This window comes from Lutra lutra, chromosome 16 (assembly GCF_902655055.1).
Source record: "Lutra lutra chromosome 16, mLutLut1.2, whole genome shotgun sequence".
Lineage (NCBI taxonomy): Eukaryota > Metazoa > Chordata > Mammalia > Carnivora > Mustelidae > Lutra > Lutra lutra.
Genome location: NC_062293.1, coordinates 15,241,488 through 15,260,887, shown reverse-complemented (window position 1 = coordinate 15,260,887; position 19,400 = coordinate 15,241,488). Strand labels below are relative to the sequence as shown.

The following is a 19,400-nucleotide window of genomic DNA, read 5'->3' as shown; positions in this document are numbered from 1 at the left end:
CTGAAGCAGAGAGAAAAAAAAAAGTCACGTTTGGGTTACTCACCAGTCATTGGGTTTGAGGACTTGGGCCTTGGTTATTAGTATTCTGGTTCATTGAGAAGATGTCAGAAACCTAACATTCAAAATCATCATCATTTTTTTTTAAAAAGTCATCATCATGATCTAGATTGCATAGAGGGACTAGCTCCTTCTGGCCTGGTCATGGAGTGAGCTGCTTCCCACATTTCACAGTATCCATAGGTTCTCTAGAAGATTCATATCCCAACAGATCCCTGCTAACAGGTGTCTTGCAGGTGTCTCAGACTTGCTAAAAGAAAACATGGTGTACGTAAATTCTAGCTATGCAGTCGTTCCAGTTGTTTGAATTCCAGATAAATGCTAATTTATACACTTACAGTGGAGAAGAACATATATTGGTAATAATCCTTGGAAGTATTTGTGTAGAAAAAAAGCTCTAGAAGCCAAACAGTATAGAAGAGTTATTAGAGGCACTTTGCTGTATTCATTTCAGTCATAAATCCTCACTACAGGCAAGCTAGCAGCCCCTAGAGGTCAATAAAACGGCACTCGCATAGGTAATGACTAGTGTCGGAGCTTCCACTGTGGGATGGTTTAGTCTACATGTTGGCCTTTTGTATCTTAAATTCTTTTTCACTTCAGGGATAAGTCAGACATTCAGAGTTGAATTCTCATTTGGCTTTCCTTAAGAGAGTCAGATCAAATCACACGGTACTAGGACTCTGCAGGAATTAGAGAGACCCTTGCAGTAGAAAGTTACATGGAGAAGTGACTCGCCTGTACAACAGGAGGAGATCCCCCCAGTGTAGGGAACAGCGTGCACATGTCTACTCAGCAGCTCTTCCTGGCTCATTGGTCCCTGTTTCTCTGCACTTACAGATTGTTGATCTTTTACTCACCCATGGAGCTGATGTCAACATGGCAGACAAGCAGGGTCGTACTCCACTGATGATGGCTGCCTCTGAAGGCCATCTAGGAACTGTGGACTTTCTACTTGCACAAGGTCAGTCTTGGGATGTCAGAGCTGCATGGGCAGTGCCTATAATAACCCAAGGAACTAGTGATGGATTCTAAGAGATGTTAAGAATAGATATTATTGGGGCACCTGGGTGGCCCAATCAGTTGAGCATCTAGACTCTTGGTTTAGGCTTGGAGCATGATCTCAGGGTCCTGGGATCAAGCCCCGCATTGGGCTCCACGCTTGGCAGGGAGTCTACTTAAGTAGTTTCTCTCCCTCTCCTCCCCTCCCATGCATGTGCATGTGTGCTCTCTCTCTCTCTCTCTCTCTAAATAAATCTTTAAAAAATATATATGTATTATGAATCTAGTTGGTTAAGATGTGAAAGTTCATCTCCTCTCTTATATACAGTGGGACCCTTTAACTCTGATATTCTTTGTTTCCTTATGAATTAAGGGAGTTTTGGTATTCTAATTGGATTAACGTATTCTAAATTCTCTAATTCAAATCTGTAATCTCCAGACTTTGATTTTTTAATATACACTCAATAGTTGTTCATCTTCCAAGAACTGTGTTTTTTCTTTAATTTTATCAATTCTTTTGTAAGCCTGCACAACTAATATTTTTCTTGTATCCAAAGGAGACAAAGGTTAAGATAATTGCTGACAGTGGGACCCTATTTGAGAAATCAGGATATTCTCTTCTGTTGTAATAAATTACTTTTGACATTAACATTCACATGCTCCTGGTGAATGGGAAATAAAGAGATTGTGGCCACACAACCTTCAAAAGCATTTCAGGCTCCTTTTGATTGCTCTGACCTCAGTCACCTATGCAAAACGGGTGAATGAGCATGGCCTTTTGTAGAAGGAAAACTCAAGTCACTGTTGACTCTACAGTACCATCTAGTGGACTTTGAGCATTTACATGAAGCAGGAGATAGTGTGATTATGCCCAGGCTAATGACTTCATTCCAGTTAGCCTTCTCTATTAGTAAAAAGGACCTAAACATTTAAAATTATATCTGTGGGCACATTCACTTCAAGGAATCCAGGCTCCTGAAGGAAGAATCCTAACCAGGCCGGCACAACTGAGGGTAGTCAAATTAAGAAGACGACAAGGTTTCTTCTAAGATTTCAAACTGAAACTCAGAGATTTAGCCGTATCCTCCAAAGAAGAGGTATTTGTTTCCACAGCCTCAGACTTGCAATGCTGGGCCAGAACCAGAGAACCACTCTCCCAGTATGCAAAGTGGTTCTTGCTTCCATAATACAAGCCAACAAACAAGTCTGGTTTCATGATATCTATCCTTACTTCTGCCAAGAGAGAGTTGGAGGAGGATAGGGGGTGTACCTAGATTCCCAGGATAAGATGTGGCAGGAACAAAAGTCCCAGAACAACCCAAGTCTACTGGAAAAGGCAAGACCTCTTCAGGCGCTGATAACTTTTAGATCACTGCACAGTGTCTGCCACACACCAGTGGAAGCTTATCAGACAGAGTGCAGAGATGTGTTCTCCCTTACCCTTGCAGACATGCTGGTCTTTGTACTACCAATCTTCCTAAACCTAGGATGGGCTTAGGTCCTGATAAACCCAAGTTGAAAATACCCTAAGTTGAAAATACCCAAGTTGAAAATAATCTGAAGTTAAAGATGCATTTAATACACCTAGCTTATGGAACATTATAGCTTAGCCTACTGTATAATAGTGCTGAGTATCTCGTGTAGTTTATCGAATACTATACTGAAAGTGAAAAACAGAATAAGCGTTATCTGTTGTTTACACTCGTGGTGGCATGGCTGCTGGCTTTCTGGGGCTCCCTGCTGCTGGCCAGCATCACAAGATAGCACATCGCTATCCTGGAAAAAGGTCCAGATTCAAGATTCACAATACATTCTCTACTGAACGCATATCCCTTTCACCCCATCGTAAAGTTGAAAAATTGTAAGTCAAACCATCAAGAGTCAGGGATCCTCCGTTTTTCATTTTTTTACACTTAAATCAGAGACTCAACAAAATCAGCAAATTCTGCCAACATTTATTTACCCAACTTCACTTGTAGAACACTGTACCAGTGCTGCACCAGCAAGTGATTTTCTTTTAATGGATACTCTGTAATCTGTGCTCTCCAAGACTCTGTAATCCAGCAAGGAAGGGATGAAACGAAGATAAATACCTGAAAACCAGAGAATCCTAAGTGCTCTGTTTAAGGTATTTGAGTTAGGAAAGGACAGACTTTGAAAGGTGAATAGGAAAATAGTTGTCCTGTTTAGGGAGGGGAACGTGACTAAAAATCAACGAGGAGATCCAGCACACAAGAGGTTTGGGGAGATCATGCAAGTTGTCCAGTGAAGTACGTGAGGGCTCTTGGGAAGTAAAATTGGAAATGTATGTGGAAAGAAAGTGAAAAGGAACAGACCAAAAGAGGTTTTGGACTTAATTCTGAAGGCAACAGGGAGCCTTTCAAGACTTTTTAAAAGGGAATTGATGCCAGAGTTGTGCTTTAAAAGAAAAATTCCTCTGGCAGTAGTACAATTTGATGGAGGAATTATAGTGGGCCGGGGGATCCATTAGGAAGCATTGTAATAGATGAGAAGTAATGAGGCTCTAATCCAGGTACGGTAGCTGTTAGAAGAGAGCAGAAGGGCCAAGTACAAAAACGATTTTGGATATAGAGTAATTGCATGTAGGAAATAATGACAGTTGAGTTAAAGATAACTCCAAAGTTTTAAAATGAATGTTTGGGGAAAATGTGATTCCATTAACTGCAAGGGGAAGAAAAGAGTGAAGGGAAAGATTACGTATTGAATTTTGGACGTCTATTGAATAAATGGGTTCATTTCATATGTATCTCGTATTAATTTCTTAAATTCCAGCTTTCCTTATCTTTGGAAAATCAACTTATCTCTAATATACATCCAGAACCTTCTTATCCTGCTTCTTCTACATTGGAGGCTCTGTCCAGGGAGTTTCTAGACGTTCCATCTAAGAAAACTCCTTAGATTTTCTCCCACATTCAAATTCATTCTGTGTTAGAGTCGATGATTTCTTTGTAACCTACACCATTTATGAAAAGAGAACCCAGTACATAAGTGGCTATCATCAGGGTGAGAGGTAGCTTCCAGCCCTTCATCCTGCTGCGGGAAGCCACAAAGTCTGGTTGTCTGACCCACACCGAGCCTGCTGTGGTACATCCTAAGCTTGATCTGACCTCTGAGTCCTGTCTAGCTGAGGAGACGGCCTGGAAAGTGTTCTGTATGCAGTGAGCTGATCCTAATTTAGTTAGTGCGCCGCATCCACTGTGTGAAAAGAATTGTCTTAGGTACTCTTCAAAACCAGCAAGGAAGTGATAAGCCCTTTGCTATCCAAGAGTTTACAGTCTAGGCTAAGAACGAAATATGTATTCAACTTTAGACTAATTACAAAACAGTGTATCGAGTATGCTTGATCCTTATGGAAGAAAATAGAAATGTTGAAGAGAAACAGATGTAGAATACCAACAAGGCTAAGAGAGTGGGGATGGGATAGTTGAAGGCTGACAAGTATAATTAAACTCTGAATTTCCTTGTGGCTTGGGCTCAGTCTCTTCCCACGAGTTCATCTCTCCCACGTTCTAGAGAGAAAGAACGTGATCTGGTGCTATTGCCAGTGATAAGCGCGGACTGAGCTCCTCCTGCTTTAGGAGAATCTCTCCAGGAGTTTATACTGTTCCAAAGGGAACACTTTTGCTGCTTCCTGAAGACATTCACTGAGAATTTGTTACATGCAAGTAGGATACATTAAAAAAAAAAAGATTAAGAACAGAATAAGGTGACATGTGTTAAGCACATTCAAGATGAGGTGAACAGTGAAGCAGGAGAAGCTTCCTGGAAACGGGGGGATTTGAACTGGTCCCTAGAGAATGAGTAGAAGTGAAAGCAGGATTGACAAGACTCCCCACATGGGAGCAAACATGACCAGAAGTGCGACTATGGGAATATTGTGGGAGAGTCAGGAGGCCGTGAGCACATCCACGTGGCCCAAGTAGAGCATTCTCTGCGGGGCGTGCTGGAACTTACTTTACGTACAAAGAGGAAGCATTGTGGGGGGCCCAGGATACCCAGTAAAAACAGCTGGACTCTCTTCTACCGAGAGCTTATAGGAACAGGATTTTTTTTAGCAGTATTAGTGCGAGAGGATGTCCCCCCAGAAACAACAGCCGAGCGTTCAGCCGTGCTTTGGCCGAGCGTTCAGCTTCGGGACCCGCTTTCCCGCCTGCTCTGGGCGGCCCCGTGTTTCCTATTTCCTCAGCCCCGTGTTACACTCGCTCTTGTAGGTGCCTCCATTGCTCTAATGGACAAAGAAGGACTGACAGCCCTCAGCTGGGCTTGTCTGAAGGGTCATCTCCCAGTAGTTCGTTCGCTGGTGGATAATGGAGCTGCTACCGACCACGCTGACAAGAACGGCCGCACCCCACTGGATCTGGCAGCTTTCTACGGTGACGCCGAGGTGGTGAGTGCCTTTACACCTGCCTCTGGGTGGTAGGGATGGGGACGGTTCTCCATCCGTAATGTTATCGGGTTAAGAGTAGAGTAACATGTTGATGATTCCTGATAGAAAGTTCTTGGAGGGCACCTGGGTGGCTCCATCAGTTAAGTGCCTTTAACTCAGGTCATGATCTCAGGGTCCTGGGATCGAACCCCACGTTAGGTTCCTCGCTCAGCGGGAAGTCTCCTTCCCTCTCTCTCAAATAGATAAATGTTATATATATATAAAGAAAGTTCTTGGACCTGTACTTGCTAGAGGACAAGCATATTCAAAACACCATTAAAGATCAAGAATACAGTATGGCCTGAAGTCCCGTGGCTACCCAGCCTGGTTCACACCAGCAGTTGAATAAAGTCCAGGCAACAGCCAGAGCCCTCAGCGGGGGCGGCACTGAGCCATTGCACTTGTGCTAACTGTTCCCCTTGATCCCCATCCTAGGTCCAGTTCCTGGTGGATCACGGGGCCATGATCGAGCATGTCGACTACAGCGGAATGCGCCCTCTGGATAGAGCAGTGGGGTGCCGGAACACATCTGTTGTTGTCACTCTTCTGAAGAAAGGAGCCAAGATAGGTAGGAGAAAGGAAGAAGGTGCTGGCCATCTGTGCCCAGGGGCCAGACTGGTCCAGTAGTCTGGCTGCCCTGGGTGTTTGGTGTGAGTGTGTATAGTCTCCCCTCTGCCCTGTCCCAGTTGTTGTCCAAGTGAACAGAAAGGCTCTGGGCCCAGAGAAAGCACCCTTGGAGCCCTGGTCGACACTACTCCGTGTCCACAGTCACCTGGTTATCTGCCGTGCCCCTCGTCGCCTTCACCAGGAGGCTGCTCTAACCTTAAGCACATCTTCGTGCTAACGCCTCTGTGCCAGCACCACCACCCCCCACCAGCACCCTGGATCCCCGCACTGCCGTGAGCCTCTGCTTTCCCTGCTCTGTATGTGCTTCAGACTCTCCAGTCCCTGCTGCTGCTGTCCCATCTGCTCCCCATCCCACGGACCTGTAGGCGAGGGTTGGCTGATATGCTGGCTTTTTTGCTGCCTGCCTCTCACTGCTGCTTTTTCCTTCCTTTTTTTTTTTTTTTTTTTTCACCTTCATCCATTTTTTTTTCCTCTCCTACAACTTTTTGTTTTCTCCTTTCTTTGAAGGTTGTCAGACGTTACCGAGTCGCCCACGAGGTATATTTCACCGCTGTCAGCATCAGGCGTGGTCTGATGGCTTGGTCAGCTTTGCCTTCTCCTCTTTGATTTAGCCTGCATGAGTTCCCTACACCTCTAACCTTTTAATTTACTTCACCTTAAAAGAAGATTTTTTTTAACGACTGTTGTAGAGAATAACTTGAACTTTTGATAACTAACCCTGAAAAGCTTAGTTGGTAAATAATTCAGGCGTCTATAAACTAATCAGTTTAACCTCTTCTTTCTCTGTGTGGGTAAAGTAGTTCTCAGTCATGTTGGCTTGTTTAACGTCTTTTGACATTCGAACTGTGCTCCTGATTCACAGTAAATCCCAGGGAGGCCTATTTAGTACTTACAAATTAAGGGAGCCTTTAGAATCTTTAATGGTTCCCCTTTCTGCAAAGTACGTATTTTTAAATTAAGTGACTAAATAGCTAGGGATTTTGAGTCCCGGGTTCTAAAATAAACCGCCCTTTTTGGATTTTCTAAATCTCTTGGTGACATTTGATGTAAACTCTTTCTCCGAATGACCTCGTTTAAAACAGCGCCAGGCTAAGCCATGGCCTGCTCAAATACAGCGTGTTGGCAGGCTTTGCTGCCCTCCTGTGGTGCCGGCTCAGACAGGTCAGGTGCTCTTATTTTAAGGTGAATACCAGTCCAGTGCAGCTTCTTGGCAATGGGAGTCCCTAAGACACTCCCAGGTCTAAACGATGAGGAAGTTGTTGTGGAGCAAGTTGTTCTCTCAGCAGAAATCCCCCAGGATGTTTTTTTCACCTAGCTTCCTGCCACCCTTACATTGTCTGAGTTTTTTACCCATCATGCATCCTGTACACTACAGGTCCAGCCACGTGGGCGATGGCCACCTCCAAACCAGACATCATGATCATCCTGTTGAGCAAGCTGATGGAAGAGGGGGACATGTTTTATAAGGTGAGGGGGGGGGGAGAACAGTTTCCTCAAAATGCCCACTGACTGTTCTCTCCCTGTAGAATCTACTAAAGTCTTGACAGTCTCATCCTCGGCTCTAGAGCAAAGGGAGAATGCCATCCCTCAGTGATGGGCTCCTAGGTTGACCATCCTGAGTTTTTATTTTCCCAACAAGAAAGCAAGAGTGGCCTACATAAGCCTGCAGCTGATCAACTCAAAGACCTAATTTTATCTGGTCACTAATAGGCAGTTACCTAGTTTCCGCATGGAATCTGCTAAGTGGGACCTGGAAACTCATGGCACAAGTAAAGTAAAATTATGTAGTACAAATATTTCTAGTCTGTGGGAAAAGGCATTGGTCTTCACTTTCATATTTAATATATATATATGTAGATTTAAAAGTCTGTAGTGATAATAGCTTGTCAACATCCCTGAGTAAGATAAGGAAAGCAAGACAAATAACAATTATAAAATTTTCTTTAAGTCACTCACCAAATGACAACAAAAAATATATGGAGTCTTTTTGTAGTCACAATTCAAGCCAAGTCTCCAGTACCCTAACACAGACTCTCTCCCACAGCCTGTAGGAAATCCTAAAAGAACATTACATGACAGGACACCTGGCTGGTTCAGTCAGAAGAGCATGTGACTCTTTTTCTTTTTTTTTTTTTTAAGATTTTATTTATTTATTTGACAGACAGAGATCACAAGTAGGCAGAGAAGCAGGCAGAGAGAGATAGGAGGAAGCAAACTCTCTGCTGAGCAGAGAGCCCGATGCGGGGCTTGATCCCAGGACCCTGGGATCATGACCTGAGCCGAAGGCAGAGGCTTTAACCCACTGAGCCACCCAGGCGCCCCAGAGCATGTGACTCTTGATCTCAGGGTTGTGAGTTCAAGCCCCACATTGGGTGCAGAGATTACTTAAAACGAAAAAGCAAAGCACATTACATGTCATGGTTACCTGGTTATATTAAGATTAGCGGCATCTTCTTCTCCTAAAGGTAAACATAAATCCAGCCTCACTGAGCTCTCAGGCCCAAAGATGGGAGATGATTATGAAGCACATTATTTCCACCTCTCACCCACCCCTATGTAAGGAATGTTTTGAGTTCCTGGGAGAAGAGTTGTATTTCCTGAGGACCCTCCATGTGAAAGTCATGACAATCTAGGAATCTTGGTCTTCTAGGAAACTTGAGTCCTGACCCTCCCAGGATTTCACATGACTTCCAAGAAGGGCCTCATTACTCCAGGTGTCATATTTATGGACTTGGGATAACATTGGTCTCAAGAATCTAAGCCCTGACTATAATATAACCTCATATTCCAACAAAAAGAGTCCTACCGGGGCGCCTGGGTGGCTCAGTGGGTTAAGCCGCTGCCTTCGGCTCAGGTCATGATCCCAGGGTCCTGGGATCAAGCCCCGCATCGGGCTCTCTGCTCAGCAGAGAGTCTGCTTCCTCCTATCTCTCTCTGCCTGCTTCTCTGCCTACTTGTGATCTCTGTCTGTCAAATAAATAAATAAAATCTTTAAAAAAAAAAAAAAAAAGAGTCCTACCTCCTAATGAGGATAGGCAGAGTTCTACCTTGGTAGACTCCAGATCTCTCCATGAGGAAAGATGCTAAAGAGAACAGGAGACGATCAGGCTCCCCTGATGGAGTTGCAGCCGCACAGAAGGAATGGAACAGATTAAGATCGGCCAAATGAAGGGGAGATGCCTCCTGCCTCATTCTGAGCTCAGCTGATAGATTTTCATTTGTTTTATTTTATTTATTTATGTGTATATGTGTATAGGTATTTATTTATTAGCTGATAGATTTTCAGATACAGAATGTAAGGAAAATTCAAGGCCCCTGCTACCAGGTCCCTAAATTGGTCCTACACTTACTTCATCTTGGAAAATCCCTCCTGCACAGATGGAACACAAATTCTAAACTTCTCTACTAATTTCACCCTACCCCAAGCCTTTTCTAAAAATGGGAACACTGGCAACTGTTTTATGCATTGAGACTAGGGAAGCAACAGCTAGACTGTTTTAGCTCCCACCTCCTTTGTGAGGAAGGGCATGATCTCTTCTAGAGGACTGGCGAGGAGGAGCATCAAACAGGAAGAGTTTTCCAGGCAAACCAAAAGTGAAGAAGGAGTAATAACTCTGGAGTAGTTGGGACTAGAAAATAATATGTGTCCCAGGTTAATCAGGTCAAGAAAAAGCTCCTTTGAAATGAGCAAGATCAGTCTCTTGGGATTCCGGTCAGGAAGCTGGGGGTTCCAGGTGTTGGTTCTTTGGCTTGGGTCTTGGGCATCCCCTTCAACCTTGCCCTTCCTGCCAGGTGAGTTTCCTCTTGAAAAGACTGGACCCTCTTCTCTGACCAGCAGGGCCAGACATACTCCCCAGGCTGGTGTTTGGGAGGGGTAACTTAATAATCACTGCAGAGAGGAGGAAGGGAGTGGGCCAGACCTCCTCGGCTGCTCAGCAAACCAACTATGTGTTTTGCCATCTTCTACTCCCATTAGAAAGGTAAAGTAAAGGAGGCTGCCCAGCGCTACCAGTACGCCCTGAAGAAATTCCCTCGAGAAGGGTTTGGTGAGGACTTGAAAACTTTCCGGGAACTAAAGGTGTCTCTCCTCCTCAACCTCTCTCGATGTCGCAGGAAAATGAACGTAAGTCCCTCTCCCCCTAGCTGCTTCCTACAACCCTGGAAGCTGACCGTCCATGTCACTCACTGGCTCTTAACCAGGCCCCTGAAATCGTTCTCGGCCCCATTTGGAACTTGGTTGTCCTTCACAGAGCACTGACATTTGCAATTTGAAAGAAATCAAGTCTAAGTACAATCCGTTATCTTAAACTGTAAAAAAGTTAATGCTGTGGGCACTTTTGGAGCTTTCTGAATTTTTAGTTCCCACTGAAAGTGATTGCAATGCCATCATCATCATCTCCTCCCCCCAAGGCAGTTTTCTGGTCTTTGGGAAAATGTGAGAGAGGTGGTCACTAGAATTCCAGCTGCAATTCGATATGAACTGTAGTCACTCCCTTCCTTTCTAGTAGAACCCTAGTCTCTTAAGGAAGGGCTGGAAAGAGGACTCAGGACCATGGACTTCAGGGTTTATCTCAAAGGCTAATCTTAAACTTTTCACTTCCTTTCCTCATCTTTTTACTCCAGCATGCCATGTCCCTTCCTGTCACAGAGGGAATCTTCAAACTCTTTCTGGTCCTCTGTTAACTCCCAAATAGTCTTTGGTCCTTCTTGCCTGCCATGCAGAAATGGTGTCTGACGCCTTCAGCCACTGCTCCCGTGACATGCAGACATGCAGATGCTCCCAGGCCAAGAATCCTCTCTCAGAGACTGGGAATAGATGAGATCGTGTCAGGAACCTCTAATAATCCCCCGCCTGAGGTCTCACAGTTCCTCAGGAGCTAAAAACAATCCACCCCCAAAAAAGGGTGCTGATGAGTAGAGAGCCCAGCTGTGCAGAAGCGAGATTTCAGCTGCAGGGATGAGAGGCCTGCTTCAGTTCCGGAGAGGCTGTTTGTGTGTACGACCTTCGTAGCCTCCATCTAAACCCTGGCAATGAGAAGAGCCCTGATGGCCCAGAGAACACAGTTGCGGCCCGAAGAGGCAGACTTGCCCCATGGTGCCGAGGAGACTGTGGACAGGGTAGCGGTTCCTGTGGGAAGGGGACGCCCCAGGGGAAGGCAGTGAGGCTGTTCTGTGAAACAGAACCAGACCTGCAGCACCCAGGGTCCCCCGGGGCTCCAGCCAGTGCGAATGAGGTAACGCTCAGGAGCCGCTCCCAGCCCACCACCTTCTCTTGTGCCTGAACAAATAATCTTAAAAGCATTCTGATCTTGCCAGAAACGATGATTATTGAAAAGAGAAAGGAAAAAAATTAAAGATAAGATTGGAAAGAGAGTAGCGATAGAAGACGACTCCCATAAAATGAACGCTCCCTCTCTGGCTCCACTTGCTCAGAAAGAGGTGGCAGTCAGCTCCCGCGGCTGGCACTGGACGACGCTCCCGGGGCCTGTCTCCTTCAGTCCAAGAGGGCTCGTTACTTTTCCTGCTTAGTTTCCACCCATGCTCCAGGCCTTTGTTCTGACTCTGGAATCACGCGTGTCACCAGGGGTCACTGTGCTGCCCTAAGGCTTGGATACCGAATGAAAGGAGAGAAAGAACACTCCTTTTAGCTAAGTATGGAAGGATGTCTTTAAGACTATGGCTTTATGTCGCAGGTCCCTGTCCCCAGGGTTCTCAGATGAGGACAGATGAGACCATGCTCCTCTTGGGAGCCTCAGTGATCAAGAGATGATCTGTCACAAACCCCAGTCATAGCCAGGGCCCTCTCTTATTTTATTTTTGTTGTTGTTTTCAATGTTTTCTAAGTAAGGACCCAGTTAAGAGAAGGGAGAGACCATTTACTGAGCATCTGCTCTGTGCTGGAAATGGTGTTGGGGCTTTCAAATGTGTCCTCACACTTCATCCCACCTGTGAAGTAGGTGTGGATGAGAAGACACACCACCACCCCCTCCGAGGGATTATGGGGTCGGCTGGAGGACTGAACCCCAGTCTGTCAGGCGCCCTGACCCCAGGTAGTCTCCCCGGTCCATGCAGCTCTCCTCTCCACAGACCTCATCCCACTGGCCTTCCCTCACCCCTTAGGAAGCGGAGGAATAGCGGGTGCGACAGGGAGCTGGGGAGTAGGGCGAGGCCCCGTGTGAGGCACGTGTCTGTTTGCCTCGTACACACACGTGTGACAACGGGTCAGGTTTCCAACTTCAGGAGCTTCATTGGGTTCACATTTGGCTGCTGGCCTAGAAGGAACTTCATTAGAAAAGCAGAAGGAAGGCACATTAGAGTATTTTAATGCTCCTGGGCAGATAAATTCCCAGGACCTACTGCAGGGCCACTCAGGGCAAAGGCAGAAGCAACTCCCGGTCTGGGCCACATGGCTAGAGCCGTGCCAGGCATGTCGAGAATCCCAGGTGTTCCATCCATAAATGTCAAAGAAATGTACATATAATCTGTTTTATTCCCAAGTTGTCTATTTTTCATATCTCTTCAATGACTCATTTGCACACCTATTGTAATGACAGGATTTTGGAATGGCGGAGGAATTTGCTACTAAGGCCCTGGAGCTGAAACCGAAATCTTATGAAGCTTACTATGCAAGAGCAAGGGCAAAGCGCAGCAGCAGGTGAGGAGAGAGAGAGAGGGTGACGAGCAAGAGGTCTCTTTTCCGAAAATCTGGCCGAGCCAACGTAGGCCATCCTGGGGCATATGTACCCAAATGTGTCTCTCCCTGAGGACGTTTAGGAACATGCTTTGGCGATGGCTTCCATAGCACAGAACTCCACTTGAGACTGGCAAATCTTCAGGGCTACGGAGATCTAGAACATTTTACTTTGGGAGGAAAATGCCTTCGTATTGCTGGAGAATGGCACCTTCTTCCAAGAAGCCTCTGCCATCTCTCAATCACTTTTTAACCCCTGGAGCAGACAACATAGACGCCAGTGACTTAAGAGGCGGTCACTTAAGCAAAACATCCTCCTGGCCCTTTTAGAAGGAAAAGTAGGATGGGTCACTTATACCACAGGCTCCCCTTTTCTGGTAGACATTTGAGGAGTCCCTGGATTATTTAGTCTTCCTTCTGGAGTTCTCCTCAGGTCTGGTGGCATCAGATCTCCTCCTCACCCAAGTCACCACCGCCAGCACCAGCACAACCTCATGGAGAGAGGAGGTCCCTGCTGCCAGGGTCAAGGGGGCCCAAGAGAAACTCCATCCCTCGTGTCCATCTTCCGTGGCTTGGCCAAATGGGCAGAAAAGTCTCCAGAAAGACCTAGAACCTGCCATCACTGATCTTTGGATAACTTGTCACTGTCCTTGGTGCCTCCTGCCCAGTGTCCCACCCTTCTCCCAAACTCTTCCCTGGGAAGGAACTGTTTCGCATTCACTGTTGTGGCCAGGGGCAGGCATATGGTCCTGAAAAACCAAACCCAGGTTAAGTCTAGTGATGACAGGGGTGATAACATTAGTCTTAACTAGCTGGGGTAAGAAAGTCCTTACAGAAGCTTAACTGTCAAATTCTCTTTATCCCCAGAGAATTCCTTCCCAACAAGGCCAGTTGCCCCTTTCCTGTGATTATTAATAGAGTGCTTATTAATTAATAGGGTGATTATCAATAGAGTGATTAATAGGATGATTATTAATAGAGAAGACGGAACTGTCTCTGAGAGTTCGTGTCCTCATCTGTAAATTAGGATCTGAGTTGCTTAGTCAGTGAGCCTAAGACCTGCCCAGCTCTGATGTAGCCAAACGGAGAAGCGACAGTGCTATGGGGCGAAGGGGAGAAAAGGGCAGAAGTCGGGCTTCTTGGCTAGGATGAAACAGGCCTGAAATTTGGGGCCAAAATATTGAGAATATAAAGAAAATATTATGCTGGATCAGCAAGATTTTTAAATATTGTAGTTACTGTTTTGTTCCTAAGCTAATTGACAGTGACCCTGTAAATGACAACCCCACCCAACCCACATACCGCCTGGTGTGCCTTTGGGCACTAAGAGAGTCTTCCTGAAGGGCCTGGCTGGACTGACAAAATGGGGCCACTTCTCTGCTAATCCCAGAGAGGCCAGAAGGAAGACGGAGGCTAAACAGGCTAAGGAAGCATTCTGGAGTCTTCCAGAATGACAGCCTACCTGTTTCCTCCCTTACAAATCAAACGAAACCAACCCCCATCCCAGACTCCCACAGACGCTACCCCTCAGTTCTCTGCAGCAGTGACCGCGTTCTCAGCTCTTGGTGGTTCCTATTGGTTCAGAATAACTCCAGTTCCTGTGTTTACATTTTGTCGAGCAGACAGTTTGCAGCAGCCTTAGAGGATCTGAACGAGGCCATCAAGCTCTGTCCAAACAACCGTGAGATCCAGAGACTCCTGCTGCGAGTGGAGGAGGAGTGCCGCCAGGTGCAGCCGCCGCCCCAGCAGCCGCCGCAGCCGCCGCTGCCGGAGGAGACGGAGCCCGAACCGCAGCACGAAGATCTCTACTCCGTCCAGGATATATTCGAGGAGGAGTACCTGGAACAGGATGTTGAAAACGTTTCCATTGGCCTCCAGACCGAGGCTCGGCCCAGTCAGGGGCTCCCGATAATCCAGAGCCCGCCGTCCTCCCCAGCCCATCGGGACTCAGCCTACATCTCCAGCTCACCACTCGGCTCGCATCAGGTCTTCGACTTCCGTTCCAGCAGTTCTGTAGGGTCTCCCACCAGACAGGGCTATCAGTCCACCTCCCCCGCTCTTTCTCCCACTCACCAGAACTCCCACTACAGGCCCAGCCCACCACACACGTCCCCGGCGCACCAGAGCGGGTCTTACCGCTTCAGCCCCCCGCCCGTGGGAGGACAGGGCAAGGAATACCCTAGCCCTCCCCCTTCCCCGCTCCGTAGAGGCCCTCAGTATCGGGCCAGCCCTCCGGCTGAAAGCATGAGTGTCTACAGATCCCAGTCGGGCTCCCCCGTGCGCTATCAGCAAGACACAAATGTGAGTCAGCTTCCTGGCAGACCCAAATCTCCATTATCCAAAATGACCCAGCGGCCCTACCAGATGCCTCAGCTGCCTGTGGCGGTTCCCCAGCAAGGGCTCAGGCTACAGCCTGCCAAGGCCCAGATTGTGAGAAGCAACCAGCCCAGCTCAGCAGTCCATTCCAGCACCGTCATCTCCACAGGGGCCTATGGCCAAGTAGCCCACTCGATGGCTAGTAAGTACCAGTCTTCCCAAGGAGACATGGGAGTAAGTCAGAGCCGCTTGGTTTATCAAGGGTCAATTGGGGGGATCGTAGGAGACGGGAGACCCGTTCAGCATGTCCAGGCTAGCCTGAGTGCGGGCGCCATCTGTCAGCATGGAGGGTTGACCAAAGAAGACCTTCCACAGCGACCTTCCTCAGCATACCGAGGCGGAATGAGATACAGCCAGACGCCACAGATTGGACGTAGCCAGTCTGCATCCTACTACCCAGTCTGTCACTCAAAACTAGATCTGGAGCGTTCCTCCAGCCAGCTAGGTTCCCCTGATGTGTCGCATTTAATCAGAAGACCTATTAGTGTCAACCCCAACGAAATCAAGCCCCACCCACCAACTCCCAGGCCGCTGCTGCACTCCCAGAGCGTAGGCCTCCGCTTCTCTCCATCCAGCAATAGTATCTCATCAGCTTCCAACCTCACTCCAACCTTCCGGCCGTCTTCCTCGATTCAGCAAATGGAGATCCCACTGAAACCGGCATATGATAGGTCATGTGACGAGCTGTCACCAGTGTCTCCCACTCAGGGAGGTTATCCCAGTGAGCCCACCCGATCCAGGACCACACCATTCATGGGGATCATAGATAAAACAGCCCGGACTCAACAGTACCCCCACCTTCACCAGCAGAATCGGACCTGGGCCGTGTCATCCGTGGATACCGTTCTCAGTCCCACGTCTCCAGGCAACCTGCCTCAGCCTGAGTCCTTCAGTCCACCGTCATCCATCAGCAACATTGCCTTTTATAACAAAACCAACAATGCACAGAATGGCCATTTGCTGGAGGACGATTATTACAGCCCCCATGGGATGCTGGCCAACGGGTCCCGCGGAGACCTCTTGGAGAGAGTCGGCCAGGCCTCCTCGTACCCCGATGTGAAGGTGGCTCGGACCCTCCCTGTGGCTCAGGCATACCAGGACAACCTGTACAGGCAGTTGTCCCGGGACTCTCGACAAGGGCAGACATCCCCTATCAAACCAAAGAGACCATTTGTGGAGTCTAATGTTTAAAAGACGTTTGTTGGAGTGAGACCCATATGTTTTCACTGCACATTTTCAGGCTTGGTTTCCACATTTGAGGTAGTTCTCTGGCTTAATTTCTCATGTAGTTTCTGTGTGGTGTTCAGAGGTGGCAGCCCACATGCTGGAGTTCTTTGCATGCAGCCGACCGGGAAGCTGGCCTCCAGCGAGCCAGGACTTGAGTTCCTCCCATCCGTGCCCCAGCCACAAGCTCTCTCCCTCTCTTCCGGCGCCAACGAGGAGATTGCTGTGCCGTGTGCTTTACCCAGGGAGATCAGACACACTGGTCAGCTTTTTCCAGGAGACAATCGCTTTCACTGATGTTCTTGTTGTGTGAATGTCTTTCTCCTTTTTTACAAAAATAAGGTGTTCTCGTTTGTTTTCTTCTAGGAACTTTAGAAAGAGTATGACGCCCCTTTGCCTTCGCATTCTTACCCAGTGTTATCCAAATAGCCAGCCCCAGTGCGCTCTCGTGCCGTGGTCTCCTCCCCTGGACTGCCAGCTCCCTGCAGTCATCAGGTCTAGAATGTTCATTTAGGTTATTGCTGGTCTTCCTGGGGCAAAAGGATCCAGGAGAAGGAGAGGAGAGGAAACAGGTCTATTAAATTGGAAGGGGGGAAAAAAACCAATATAATTATTTGAAACATTTTATGAATATTTAGAAAACAATCAGCCCTTTAAATATTTCACTCAGCCAAGGAAATCGGATGAGAATCATGGATATTATTATATAATCTACTGAGAGGTGTTCTCCAGGTTTTTAGCCAACCAGTAACTATTAAAAATCTACTGATTTTCCAGGGGTGGTAGCAGGGGGGCATCTATATAAATATATAGAAAAGAGAGGAAGAAAGACTGTTCTGGACTCTCAGTGAAAGGCTAGAGAAAATCTCTGTCTTGGAGAAGTCTGTGTTTTAGCTCCTGAGAGATCACTGAGCATCATACTCTACAAAAGCAAACTCTTGCTGAGGTGTGAGTGGTACCCTAATCCTGTTAGTGGGGTCTTCGCTCAGAACCAGACTGTGTTCCACCGGCCCTCCTATTTCAGCCCACACAGTGTAGTGAAGAAATTGGTTCTCTGGGAAGCAAATTGAATTCTCTCGGGACCGTAACTTTATTCCTGAAGTTTGCACCCAGGGTCATTGCACCCTGCGCCAGACGCCATCTGATTCCATTTTGAGATCTACAGTCCCATTGTCTGTTACTTTAGGAATCGTTTCTTCTTTTCTTTTTTTTCAAGGTAGGCATGTTTGGGGAGCAATCTTTGAAAACCAGAAACTGCAGCATGTTTCAGGGAGAACACAGACCCCTTTCAGCCCTGGGTGGGGGCGCGCGAGACAGACAGCAGGTCTTCTGACCCGGGTAGCCTGCACCCTTCTTCCGTGTCTTGAGGTCGTTTGCTGACCTCTCCTTTGCGTGATTGAGGCCAGCATGAGGTGGACAGCAAGAACACTGGAACCAAAGCCTTAGCACGGGCCTGGTGCTGACGGCACGTCAACTCTGAAAACATAAGAAACTGAAGCAAAAGCGAATCCGTTCTCTGTTATTAAGAATCATTCTGCTCTTGTTAGTAAAGGGCTACTGGAAGGGCAGTTTCCTGAACAAAAAACCAGATGTGACCAGACCTGTTTGTAAGTGTCCTCTGAAAGTATCACTAAGACATGGGGAGCGTGAGGTTGAGATCAGAAACATTTCTCTACTAATTTAGATTCTGCCAAATAGATGGGCCCCTCTGCCCCCAAGCCTGAAACAGGCCAGGACTTGTCTCTGGGCTAGAAGCAGACAGCTGGGCCATCTCAGGACCCAGACTCTCTCCTCTCTCTCTGATGCCCCGGGACTGTGTCCTACTCACCTAGCCCAGGGTGGGCCCCGGCATCTTGGCCCTTCCCTTCTCCCTCTCTCTCTCTCACTGAGAAGATGAAATGTCCAGCTGTGGCACCAGCCTACAGCCAGGAGCCCAGCTCCCGCTTTGTCCAGGTCTCAGCCTAGGGGGCTCTTTGCATCTCCTCCCTTCCTAAGCACCTCTCACCGAGGAGCTGCTGCGACATTCTGAACAATGTCTGCGTCTGTCAGAAAAGTGCCCCTGCTTATTCAGAACACCGCACATGCGACCTGCACTCAGCTCTCTTGGGGAGTCAGTGGGTTCTGCGTTTCACCAACACGCCCCTGATGTCGCTTGTCCCCAGGGCCTCTGGGTTTTCTTGGACAAACCAGAGATTTAGGGTCTATGCCTTATTGGGCAAAATACTTAAAACAGTCAAAACGCAGCCTCTTTGTTAGCCATTGTAAGAGGGAGTGAATATCACTGCTGGGTGCCAGTTGAGTTTGACTAGAAAATGCCAACTGGACCTTCCTGGGGGCCGGAGACCCGTTCTCCCTGCAGGCGGACTGCCCGCAACACTGCCATGGGCCGGTCTTAGTACCGCGTCTCCGAGATGGCCTCTCCCCGGCAACACTCGCTGAATCGATGTCTGGCTTCCGGTGGGGGGAGCTTTTCAGATGGGCCTGGTAAGTTCCACTCACCCAATTCACACCACCCTGCAATGGAGACAGTCGTAACAAACCTCAGCCTCTAGGTTTCTCATCAAATTGTACGTTTCATTCACCCAGAATTCTTGCACTAATGGGTTCCCATCACATCATGTCTATAAATGGGTGCACTTTACTGTTTGAATTTGTAACTCTGATAAATACTGGATATTTAAGTGTGCGTAATGTCTTCATTAGAAAATAGCAAAACGGCTCTTGTCTTTTAGTGTATCTTTCAAGGGAAAAAAAAGGAAAGAAATCAAGCAGTGGATCACAACATTTATAGCACAAGAAATAACTGTTGTATATAAGCATCAAAAAGATTAAGAATTTTTAAATACAAAAAAATATTTGCAGTGATTTTAAAGTGCTTTTCCAGCAATTTTCTTAGGGACTCCTGAGACGTGGTTACTTTATTTACTGGATCAGTAAGGCACACAATTAACAATTAAAAATTAATGTTTATTTACA

At 47.3% G+C, this 19,400-nt stretch overlaps 1 protein-coding gene across 9 annotated transcripts in view; it reads left to right on the top strand.

Moving 5' to 3' along the window:
- TANC2 (tetratricopeptide repeat, ankyrin repeat and coiled-coil containing 2) overlaps positions 1-19,185 on the top strand; it is a 375,400-nt gene extending 356,215 nt beyond the window's left edge. For 7 of the 9 annotated variants that reach the window (XM_047706885.1, XM_047706884.1, XM_047706883.1 and 4 more), the window contains 8 exons: positions 898-1,021; positions 5,292-5,467; positions 5,942-6,074; positions 6,641-6,670; positions 7,509-7,600; positions 10,110-10,256; positions 12,688-12,788; positions 14,447-19,185. In XM_047706885.1, coding sequence (XP_047562841.1) covers positions 898-1,021; positions 5,292-5,467; positions 5,942-6,074; positions 6,641-6,670; positions 7,509-7,600; positions 10,110-10,256; positions 12,688-12,788; positions 14,447-16,391 — 2,748 coding nt within the window. In that variant the 3' untranslated portion in view covers positions 16,392-19,185. The remainder of the gene's footprint in view (positions 1-897; positions 1,022-5,291; positions 5,468-5,941; positions 6,075-6,640; positions 6,671-7,508; positions 7,601-10,109; positions 10,257-12,687; positions 12,789-14,446) is intronic. The other 2 variants (XM_047706886.1, XM_047706882.1) reach the window with 1 other exon arrangement.
- Positions 19,186-19,400: the final 215 nt, after the last annotated feature.